The 12,296-nt window shown below is 42.3% G+C and overlaps 1 protein-coding gene and 1 pseudogene across 4 annotated transcripts in view; one reads left to right on the top strand and one right to left on the bottom strand.

Annotated features, from left to right (window-relative positions):
• LOC140495621 (sodium- and chloride-dependent neutral and basic amino acid transporter B(0+)-like) overlaps positions 1-12,296 on the top strand; it is a 228,720-nt pseudogene that overhangs the window by 147,481 nt on the left and 68,943 nt on the right.
• LOC140495744 (sodium- and chloride-dependent neutral and basic amino acid transporter B(0+)-like) overlaps positions 1-12,296 on the bottom strand; it is an 80,270-nt gene that overhangs the window by 37,067 nt on the left and 30,907 nt on the right. For all 4 annotated transcript variants that reach the window (XM_072594794.1, XM_072594795.1, XM_072594797.1 and 1 more), the window contains exon 4: positions 8,370-8,537. In XM_072594794.1, the coding sequence (XP_072450895.1) occupies positions 8,370-8,537 (168 nt within the window). The remainder of the gene's footprint in view (positions 1-8,369; positions 8,538-12,296) is intronic.

The following is a 12,296-nucleotide window of genomic DNA, read 5'->3' as shown; positions in this document are numbered from 1 at the left end:
ATACAATCCCAATAAGGTGATCATCCCTTTCTTATTTCTCAGTTCCACCCAAATAATTTCCCTGGATGTATTTCCAGGAATATCCTCCCTCAGCATAGTTGTAATGCTATCTCTAATCAAAAACACCACAGCCCTCCTCTATTGCCTCTCTTTCTATCCTTCCTGTAGCATTTGTATCCTGGAACATTAAGCTGCCAGTCCTGCCCACCCCTGAGCCATGTTTCTGTAATTGCTATGATATCCCAGTCCCATGTTCCTAACCATGCCCTGAGTTCATCTGCCTTCCTTGTTAGGCCCCTTGCATTGAAATAAATGCCATTTAATTTATTAATCCCATCTTGTCCCTGCCTACCCTGACTGTTTGACTTGCTTCTGTTCACAACTACACCAATCTCAGATTGATCTCTTTCCTCACGATCTCCCTGGATTCCAACTCCAACCTCGCCCCCGGCCCACCCCACCCCACACTTACCAGTTTAGCTCCTCCCGAACAGCTCTAGGAAATCTCCCTGCCAGTTTTTTAGTTCCCTTCCAATTTAGGTGCAATCTGTCCTTCTTGTACAGGTCACTTCTACCCCAAAAGAGATTCCAATGGTCCAAAAATGTGAATCCTTCGTCCATACACCAGCTCCTCAACCATGCATTCATCTGCTCTATCCTCCTATTCCTGCCCTCACTAGCTTGTAGCACTGGGAGTAATCCAGATATTACTACTCTCAAAGATCTCCTTTTTAAATTCTTACCTAACTCTCTGTCATCTTCCTTCAGAATCTCAACCTCTCCCCTTCCTATATCATTGTTTCCAATGTGGACAATGACCTCTTGCTGGCCCCACTCCCCCTTGAGAACATTCTGCACTCTCTCTGAGACATCCTTGATCCTGGCACCAGGGAAGCAACACACCATTCTGATTTTTTGCTGCTGGCCACAGAAACGTGTGTCTGTACTTCGGACAAGTGACTCCCCTAACACAATTGATCTCTTGGAAGCCGATGTACCCCTCATTGCATTAGAGCCAGTCTCAATACCAGAAACTTGGCTGTTCGTGCTACATTCCCCTGAGAATCCATCACCCCCTACATTTTCCAAAACAGCATACTTGTTTTAAATGGGTATAGCCACAGAAGGCTCCTGCACTAGCTGCCTACCTCACTTGCCTTTCGTGGAGTTAACCCATCTTTGTGACTGTATCAGAGACTTTCTCCGCTTCCTATAACTGCCATCCATTACATACTATTGCAGTTGCAAGGTCCTCATTGCTTCGGTCTCTCCAACTGATCCATTCGATCTGATAAAATTTGCAACAAACAGCATTTATTGCAAATATAATCAGTTGTAACCCTTAAACTCTCTTTAAACTCCCACATCTGCCAAGAAGCGCATATCACTCTACCAAAGGCCATTTTTGCTCCTTCACAATCTACAGACCCAGAAAATAACAGTCTTATTCCTCTACAAAATGCTGTCATAGGTTAAATTAATAGTTATGGCTTATATTTTAAGTTTAATCAAGAGACATATCTCAAAAAACATATGATCAAGAAAGAACCCACTCGACTTACTAATGCAGACTCTCTGTAGGTCACACTTAAAAACAATACACTTATCTGCTTCTGTGCCGTGAACTTTGCCCAAACAGTTCTTCCAAGATCAGTTGTGAATTTCACTGTTTGCTAATTTTCCCAGACGCACTCCGATGTCCAGCGATACATGAATTCAAACAGCAAAGGCAGTAAATGTGCAGGTTCACTGCTCTGTCAGCTTCTTTCTCTCTCTCTCCTGCACTGACCTCACCATGTGCTTCCTTTGTCTTTTTAAATCTGTTGTTGTTTTGACTTATTTTCCCCAAAGTTCCAAAACAATGCAACAGCATATAAAACAGTAATTGCTGTTCCTGGAATTCTATTGTCAATAATCCAATAGCTTCTCAGTCACTTTCAGTGATGTCAACATTTTATTTCCAGATTTTTATTCAAATTCTTATATTTCAATTTCTAGTGGTATAATCAGGGTCATTGTTCCACTCTGTCTGAATCAGTCTAATTCCTTTGCATGGGCAAGGTTACAGACAGATCAGAACACAGAGGTATAGTCTGAACGCTCCACTCACACAGCAGCCCAGCTCAGGGGATCACTCTGTTTGCAATGGTCGATTTCACGGATTTTGAACTGCTTGTCACCGGTAATATTGTATTCAGTTATTAAGCATGACTTCAATAACTGTTGATCTATCACAGAAGATCTCAGAATTGACAAGAACATGGACAAGAGTATACCACAGGACTTCAATGTATTTCCAATGAGGGCTCAGTGCTGAAGAACTTACACAGAAAGAAAGAGATTATCGAATGAACCTCTGAGCACACACGATCAGTGTGCACAAACCTCATTGGCGTCACATCATCCCATGAACAGCAACTACAGTTTTGCCATTTTCCTTCTGTTTCTTCCCCTATTTGATAAATCTTGTTTCCTCTACTGTCTGGTTCTTGAGGTAGAACTTGAACCAGACACTCTGATTGGACAATGAGAGCAGACGGACTGACTTAGAGGTGGAAGGTTTCAGAAAAATCAAAAGCAGCAACAGAAATGCAAGGCTTTGACATAAAGCAGTGTTTTGAAATGAAATGAAATGTGCGCATTTGGAAAGAACAGGAAAAGAAAGGGCATTCGTGACTAATGTGGTGCCAGAAAAAAAGTAGGAAGAGGTGCTTGCTAAAAGCATGAATTCAAATACAAGCAGCATTTAGGATAACTTAGATCACGGAGTATAAATCAAATTTATATACAACCTAATAACAAATAATGTTACCAATATCATTAGTTCAGAAAACATTTATCAGGATAGGTCTTTTCCTAGGATGGGCGAGTCCAAAACTAGGGTGCATAGTTTTAATGTAAGGAGAAAGATTTCAAAATAAGGGGCAATCACAGAGGAATGAACTGCCAGAGGAAGTGGTGCATGCAGGTCAGTTACAACATTTAAAAGATAGTTGGGTAAGTACATGAATAGGAAAGGTTTGGAGGGATCTCGGCCAAACATAGGCAAGCGGAAGCATATTAGTTTGGGAACGTTGTTGGTACGGACTGTCGGACCGAAGGGTCTGTTTTCATGCTGTATGACTCTATAACTCATAAGTGCATCAATACCATAGTAAGAACAAAACTCTCGGATAAGGGAAATCGAAAAAAATAATCAGACCGCTGAGCACACAGCATAAATCTCATCGGTATCACATGATTCCATAAACAGCAATTACAGTTTTGCCAATTTTCATCTATTTCTTCTCCCTATTTGGTAAACCTCTTTTCTTCTACTTTCTGATTCACAGGATAGAACATGAACCAAATACAAGTTGTGTTGGACGATGGCAGCAGGACAGAGTCGGAGCTTCAGAAAATACAAAGGTACTAAACGAAGTGCCAAGACATTGAGATGCAGCAGTGTTTTGAATGAAACTGAAATGTTTGTATTTGGAAAAGATTGGAAAAGACAGGGCATTAGTGACAAATGTGGTGTCCGAAAGAAGTAGGAAGAATTTTTTGATAAAAGCACCAGTTCAGGGCAGTGCAGGTGACTGAGGTGTCAGTGGGGGAGCACTTTGGGGCCAGCGACCATAATTCTAATTGTTTTAAAATAGTGATGGAAAAGGATAGACCAGATCTAAAAGTTGAAGTTCTAAATTGGAGAAAGGCCAATTTTGACAGTATTAGGCAAGAACTTTCGAAAGCTGATTGGAGGCAGATGTTCGCAGGTAAAGGGATAGCTGGAAAATTCAGAAACGAGATAACAAGAATCCAGAGAAAGTATATTCCTGTCAGGGTGAAAGAAAAGGCTGGTAGGTATAGGGAATGCTGGATGACTAAAGAAATTGAGGGTTTGGTTAAGAAAAAGAAGGAAGCATATGTCAGGTATAGACAGGATAGATCGAGTGAATCCTTAGGAGAGTATAAAGGAAGAAGAAGGGAAATCAGGAGGGCAAAACGGGGACATGAGATAGCTTTGGCAAATAGAATTAAGGAGAATCCAAAGGGTTTTTACAAATATATTATGGACAAGAGGGTAACTGGGGAGAGAATAGGGCCCCTCAAATATCAGCAAGGCAGCCTTTGTGTGGAGCCACAGAAAGTGGGGGAGATACTAAATGAATATTTTGCATCAGTATTTACTGTGGTAAATGATATGGAAGATATAGACCTGAGGGAAATAGATGGTGACATCATGCAAAATGTCCAGATTACAGAGGTACAGTTAGTAAGTTTGCAGATGACACCAAAATTGGAAGTGTAGTGGACAGCAAAGAGGGTTACCTCAGATTACAACAGGATCTGGACCAGATGGGCCAATGAGCTGAGAAGTTGCCGGTGGAGTTCAATTCAGATAAATGCGAGGTGCTGCATTTTGGGAAAGCAAATCTTAGCAGGACTTAGACACTTAATGGTAGGGTCCTAGGGAGTGTTGCTGAACAAAGAGACCTTGGAGTGCAGGTTCATAGCTATTTGAAAATTGAGTCACAGGTAGATAGGTTAGTGAAGAAGGCGTTTGCTATGCTTTCCTTTTTTGGTCAGAGTATTGAGTACAGGAGTTGGGAGGAGAAAGTGAGGACTGCAGATGCTGGAGTACCAGAGTTGAAAAATGTGGTGCTGGAAAAACACAGGCCAGGCAGCATCCGAGGATGCCTGGAGTTGGGAGGTCATGTTGCTGCTGTACAGGACGTTAGTTAGGCCACTGTTGGAATATTGCGTGCAATTCTGGTCTCCTTCCTATCGGAAACATGTTGTGAAACTTGAGAGGGTTCAGAAAAGATTTACAAGGATGTTGCCAGGGTTGGAGGATTTGAGCTCCAAGGAAAGGCTCAACAGGCTGGGGCTGTTTTCCCTGGAGTATCGGAGGCTGAGGGGCAACCTTATAGAGGTTTACAAAATTATGAGGGGCATGGATAGGATAAATAGACAAAGTGTTTTTCCTGGGGTTCGGCAGTCCAGAACTACAGGGCATAGGTTTAGGGTGAGAGGGGAAAGATATAAAAGAGACCGAAGGGGTAACTTTTTCACGCAGAGGGTGGTACATGTATGGAATGAGCTACCAGAGGAAGTGGTGGAGGCTGGTACAATTACAACATTTAAGAGGCATTTGGATGGGTATATGAATAGGAAGAGTTTGAAGGGATACGGGCTGGGTGCTGGCAGGTCAGACTAGATTGGGTAGGGATATCTGGTTGGCATGGACAGGTTGGACTGAAGGGTCTGTTTCCATGCTGTACATCTCTGACTCCAAATGCATTTGAGACAAACTAGAGGAATTATGAGTAAAAATTAAAATTATGTATGATCTAGCAACAAATATTATTGCTGACATCATTAGTTCAGAAAAGATTGAACATGATGTTGCCAGGATTGCGTTATAAAGATACGCTGGGTAGACTGCGACTTGTTTTCTGGAATGTAGGAGGTTGAGAGGTGATCTTACTGAGGTTTATAAAATGATGAGGGACATGGTTAGGGTGAATAGCAATGGTCTCTTCCCTGGTGTGGGGGGAGTTCAAAATGTCTGGGCATATTTTTAAAAGATGAGAAGAGAAAGATTCAAAAAGGACATGAGGGGCAACATTTTTAACTGAGAGTGGTTTGTATGTGGAATGAAATGCCAGAGGAAGTGATGAATACAGATACAGTTACAACATTGAAAAGACATTTGGATAAATACTTGAATAGGAAAGAATTGGAGGAATGTGGGCTAGACAGGCAAGTGGGACCAGTTTACTTTGGGAACATGGTCAGCGTGGACTTGTTGGAACAAAGGGTCCATTTCCATTCTGTATGACTTTGTGACTCTATAACTTAAAATTGTATCAATACCACAGTAACAACAAAACTTTGGGATAACGACAGTAGAGAGAAAGAACCTAACTTCAGGAAATCAAGAACTAGAATCAGTTTGGGTGGATCTAAGAAAATTCAGGGGGGAGAAAGCATGTGCATGTGACTGTGTGGAGTTTGCACGTTCTCCCCGTGTCTGCGTGGGTTTCCTCCGGGTGCTCCGGTTTCCTCCCACAGTCCAAAGATGTGCAGGCCAGGTGAATTGGCCATGCTAAATTGCCCATAGTGTTAGGTAAGGGGTAAATGTAGATGTAGGGGTATGGGTGGGTTACGCTTCGGCGGGGCGGTGTGGACTTGTTGGGCCGAAGGGCCTGTTTCCACACTGTAAGTAATCTAATTACACAACCCCCAACAGTAGCTGCCGTGTGGGGCAGAGTGAATGTCAGGGGACTTGTGCTCCATGTAGTTAGGGTAATCATTGATCATTGACAAATTTATTCTTCATTTAGACTGGGCAAATATTAATAGCAGTAACAGTGTGCAGGATAAGTACAGAGAATGTTTGCAGGTTGGTTTTCTAGATCCACTGGGGGAGGCACGGTAGCTCAGTGGTCAGCACTGCTGCCTCACAGTACCAGACTTGGGTGACTATGTGTATGGAGTTTGCACATTCTCCCAGTGTCTGCGTGGGTTTCCTCTGGGTGCTCCGGTTTCCTCTCACATTCCAAAAGATGTGCAGGTCAGGTGGATTGGCCATGCAAAATTGTCCATTGTGTTCGGTACATTAATCAGGGGTAAATGCTGGGAAATGAGTCTGGATGGGTTACTCTTCAGAGGGTTGGGGTGGGCCTGTTGAGCCGAAGTGCCTGTTTCCACACTGTAGGGAATCTATTCAGTATGTCCAATAATCAACGAGGAGGCAAGTTTGGATCAAGTATTCTGTATGAGAAAGGGCTAATTAATATCCTGAAAAAAAAAGTCTCTCGGGAAGGCTGACTGACTGTCATATGAAGTAGCTTAACAATGAAATGCTTTCACACTCATTGATGGTCAAATCTCGGGCCTTGTATCCAAATAACGGACAGGTAGACTACGATAGACTGGGAAACTCAATTAAAAGTTAAGATGGTAAGCAAGCAGGACCAGAATTTCAGGACAACCTGTGATGAATATAAATTAATGCAAAATCTGCACTGAATATAAATTCCTTTAAGGCAAAAACACTGCACAGAAAATGTAGTCCAACTGTGGTGAAAAAAACATATAAAGACAACATTCAATGCAATTTAAAATCTTATAATGTTGCCCTAAAAAGGTAGTGTGCTGGGTTTGGGGTATTGTAGACTTCAGTAAAGGATAAGGAAAGAAAACTGAAAATGAGAGTCAGCTAGCAAGACAGACATAAAAACAGATTTTAAATGTTTCTGTGGGGATATAAATCTGAAGCAATTAGATGAAATAAAAATGTGCCTATCGGATGCAGAGAAGTGAAACAGAGAGCGTGAGGCGGGGAGAGGGGTCGGGGATAGATTCTGGCAAGACTTGACTCTGCTGGTGTTCTGCAGCTTTGCTACCTCGACTAGAAAATGCCTCAGGAATTAATCGTCAAATGGTGTATGCAGAATCTTTGTTCTTCCACTGACCCAACAGGGCATGGAAGAAAGTGAGGACTACAAATGCTGGAGAGTCAGAGTCAAAATGTGTGGTGCTGGAAAAGCACAACAGGTTAGACAACATCCGAGGAGCATGAGAGTCAATGTTTCGGACATAAGCCCCATTCCAAATGAAGGGAATTTGGCTTTTCCAACCCCATACGTTTTGACTCCAATCGGTCATAGCCAGCCAATCATGTGTTGCCCGTGACTATCATAGCTGTACAGTGCCATCAAAGAGCAGTGTCCATCAGAAGGAGCAGGCCAGCCTTGTATTCAAGAGGAAAAAATGCCGTCTTCATATGAGGGGAACAAATATCAGACCACACAATACTTATACATCTCTTGTACAGCTCTCACTCTCCCCTGCTGAATTGCAGAATTTCAATTGGCGAATGATCTATTCCTGTGTCATAAACCCCATGTGATCCTGCCGACCATATTGATGAGCAGGCAGCAAGAAGCTTGCATCTCAATGCAACTGGGCACAGACAAGTTGTGTAGTACAATTCTCTGCCTGAAGACTGCTGTCAGAACATTATTAGTCAGCAATTTTAACATAATGAAGTTAATGGAAAAGTTGAAATTCAGTTCAGAATTCAGACAATTTACAATTGCCTGTTCTGATATAATGTATATTTATAGTGCAAAGTGTACTAAATTCCCTATAACAGAAATTATTATTTTCATTAACGCTTATCCTGTATTCAAAAAAGAAGTTATCATTGATTATCCTTGGAAGTCCAGTGACTCATTCATAGTATTCTTGCTATTGACATCTATGCAAGATGTTCTGCTGTATGGCCATGAAACTATTGTCCATTTCTCTCACTCATTCAGATTGATAGAATGAGCAATCAGTGTCTGTACTTGCCCCAATAGAATTGAGCACTGTACCTTGAGGAGTTCTGCTGCATGTTTCATCTGCTCCCCACCAACTGAAGCATTCTGCCCACGGCAATGGTGATTGGAAGGATGCAAACAGGTAGTACAGACTGTAGGCGAGGATGCAGGTATATGAAATGCAGTCAAATGCTGCAAATGCAAGGAAATTTATGCCCGCACCTTGAAATTGAACAAGAAGCATGAGATTAGATTTGAAACTGCTTTGAAATCAATTAGAGTCATTGAGCCCTACAGCACAGAGACAGGCCCTTTAGCCCAAACTGCTCCATGCTGACCAAAATGTCCATCTACAAAATGCCCTGCAAGAACTGCAACAAACACTACATCAGACAGATATGGGCAGGAAACTAGTCACAGGATACACAAGCACCAAGTAGCCATCAAAAGACATGACCAACTATCACTAGTATCCTTACACACAGATGAAAAAGGACACCAGTTCAACAGGGATAATACATCCATCCTGGGACAGGCTAAACAAAGACACCCATGGGAATTCCTGGAGGCCTGGCATTCAAATTGAAACTCCATCAGCAAATTCATCAATTTGACCCCATTTACCAAGCACTTGGCCCATATCCTTCTCATCCTTTCCTATCCATGTATTTGTACAAATGCCTTTTAAATGTTGTTAATATACCCACTTCCACTGGCAACTCATTCCATATGCATTCTACCCTCTGTATAAAAAAGTTGCCCCAGTTTTATTCTTTCCCCTCTAACCTTAAACTGATGCACTTTGGTCCTCGATTCCCCCATCCTGGGAAAAAGACTGAGTGCATTCACCCTAACTATGTCTCTCACCATCTTATACACCTCTATAAGATCTTCCCTCAGTCTCCTACACTCTAAAGAAAAAGTCCGAGCTTGTCCAACCTCTCCCTATAACTCAGACCATTGAGTCCAAGCAACATCCTTGTAAATTTCTACTGCACTCTTTCCAGTTTAATAACATCTTTCCAAGAACAAGGTGACCAAGACTGAACACAAAGCTCCAAGCATGGCCTCACCAATGCCCTGCATATCTACAATATAACTTCCCAATTTCTATACTCAATGCCCTGACTGATGAAGGCCACTGTGCCAAAAGCCTTCTTCACTGCCCTATCTACCTGTGACTCCACTTTCAGTGAACTGTGAACCCCTGAACTCCAAGATCCCTCTGTTCCACTCACTCCTTACGGACTTAGCATTCACCATGAAACTCCTACTTTAATTTGACTTTCCAAAATGCATGACCTCACACTTATCTATATTAAACTCCACCTGCCATTTCTTGGCCCACTTCCCCAGCTGATCAAAGTCCTGCTACAATTTATGATAACCTTCCTCACTGTCCATTATACCACCTATTTTCGTGTCATGGGCAAAGTTACTAATCAAGCTTTGTACATTCTCATCCAAATCATTGATATCGATAACAAACAGTAATAGGCCCAGCACCAACCTCTGAAGCACTGCACTAGTCATAGGCCTCCAGTCCGACAAGCATACTCCCACTATTACCTTCTGCTTCCAACCAACAAACCAATTGTGTATCCAATTTGCGAACTCCCACCGGATTACATGCAATCTAACCTTCCAGAGCAGCCTATCATGTGGAAGCTTATCAAAGGCCTTACTGAAATCCATATCGACTATGTCTACCGCCCTGCCCTCATCAACCTTCCTGGTCACTTCATCAAAGAGTGCTAACAAATTTGTGAGGCATGATCTCACAAAGCCATGCTGACTATTCCTAAACAAACCTTGTCTTTCCAAATGTATGTACACCTTATCCCTTAGAATCTTCTGTAGCAAATTACCTACCACACATATTAGGCTTACTGGTGTATAGTTCCCAAGCTTTTCTTAACAGCCCTTCTTGAATAAAGGCACTTCATTCCTCCACACAGAATTAGCTGGTAGACAAGGCAACTTTGGAGCACGAAAATCGACGTTTTGGGCAAAAGCCCTTCATCAGGACTGAAGGCAGGGAGCCTGCAGGGTGGAGAGATAAGTGAGAGGGGGGTGGGGCTGGGGAGAAGGCAGCAATGAGTACCTGGGGGTTGCAGTGAGAGAGAGACTCACTGAGATTCTTGTAGAGAGAGGAGGGGAACTTCTTCAAGGTAGGCATCCTTGCAAGAGGATGCGCAGCAAGGTTAAAATCAACTATCCAAAAGTGAGGACTGCACACCGTCATTGAGATGTTCAGCATGGAAACAGACCCTTCGGCCCAACCAGTCCATGCCGACCAGATATCCCAACCCAATCTAGTCCCACCTGCCAGCACCCGGCCCATATCCATCCAAACCCTTCCTATTCACATACCCATCCAAATGCCTCTTAAATGTTGCAATTGTACCAGCCTCCACCACTTCCTCTGGCAGCTCATTCCATACATGTGTCACCCTTGTGAAAAAGTTGCCCATTCGGTCTCTTTTTTTTAAAAACTTTCCCCTCTCATCCTAAACCTATGCCCTCTAATTCTGGACTCCCCGAATTCAGGGAAAAGACTTTGTCTATTTATCCTATCCATGCCCCTGATGATTTTGTAAACCTCTATAAGGTTGCCCCTCAGTTTCCAACGCTCCAGGGAAAACCCTCCCTTTACCTCAAATCCTTCAACCCTGGCAACATCCTTGTAAATGTTTTCTGAACCCTTTCAAGTTTCACAACATCTTTCCGATAGGAAGGAGACCAGAATTGCACGCAAAATTCCAACAGTGGCCTAACCAATGTCCTGTACAGCCGTAACGTGACCTCCCAACTCCTGTACTCAATACTCTGACCAATAAAAGAAAGCAAAACATACTTCACTATCCTATCTACTTGCGACACCACTTTCAAGGAGTTATGAACCTGCACTCCAAGGTCTCTTTGTTCAGCAACACTCCCTAGGAACTTCCCATTAAATGTATAAGTTTTGCTAAGATTTGCTTTCCCAAAATGCAGCACCTCGCATTTATCTGAATTAAACTCCATCTGCCACTTCTCTGCCCATTGGCCAATTTGGTCAAGATCCTGTTGTAATCTGAGGTATCCCTCTTCGCTGTCCATTACACTTCTAATTTTGGTGTCGTCTGCAAACTTACTAACTATACCTCTTATGCTCGCATCCAAATCATTTATGTAAATGACAAAAAGTAGAGGATCCAGCACCGATCCTTATGGCACTCCACTAGTCACAGATCTCCAGTCTGAAAAATAACCCTCCACCACCACCTTCTGTCTTCTACCTTTGAGCCAGTTCTGTATCCAAATGGTTAGTTTTCCCTGTATTCCATGAGATCTAACCTTGCTAATCAGTCTCCCATGGTGAACCTTGTCGAACGCCTTACTGAAGTCCATATAGATCACATCTAGCACTCTGCCCTCATCAATTCTCTTTGTTACTTCTCCAAAAAACTCAATCAAGTTTGTAAGACAAGATTTCTCACACATAAAGCCATGTTGACTACCTCTAATCAGTCCTTGCCTTTCCAAATACATGTACACCCTGTAAAGCCTGGTGATATTGCTGCTGAAGTGTTAATCCAGAGACCAAGATAATGAAACTAAACAAGTGAGAAACATAAAAGCAGACTGTAAAAGTTCTTATATACGTGTAAAAAGGAAAAGAGTAGCAAAAGCAAATGTGAATCCATTAGAAACAGACAATTTCAGCCCACTTCAAAAATAATAATTGGATTTGGAAGAGTCTAATGGATGTAGGAAAGGAAAATCATTTTTGACAAATGCGCGGAAATTTAAGGATCTAAATAATATATTAAGAAAGAACAAATAGATATTGTTGGTTTAGGTTTACAGAATGTTTTCAAAAAGGCTCCACACTGCAGGGTAGTGTAAAACATTAGAGCTCATGGGAGTTGGGGGACGGATATATGAGAGTGGATTGAGAACTGATTAATGGACATGAAAGAGTGTAAGAACAACTGA

The sequence above is a fragment of the Chiloscyllium punctatum genome, chromosome 25 (genome assembly GCF_047496795.1).
Source record: "Chiloscyllium punctatum isolate Juve2018m chromosome 25, sChiPun1.3, whole genome shotgun sequence".
In the NCBI taxonomy this organism is placed as follows: domain Eukaryota; kingdom Metazoa; phylum Chordata; class Chondrichthyes; order Orectolobiformes; family Hemiscylliidae; genus Chiloscyllium; species Chiloscyllium punctatum.
Note: the sequence above shows the minus strand (reverse complement) of the source record. Positions and strands in the feature narration are given on the sequence as shown.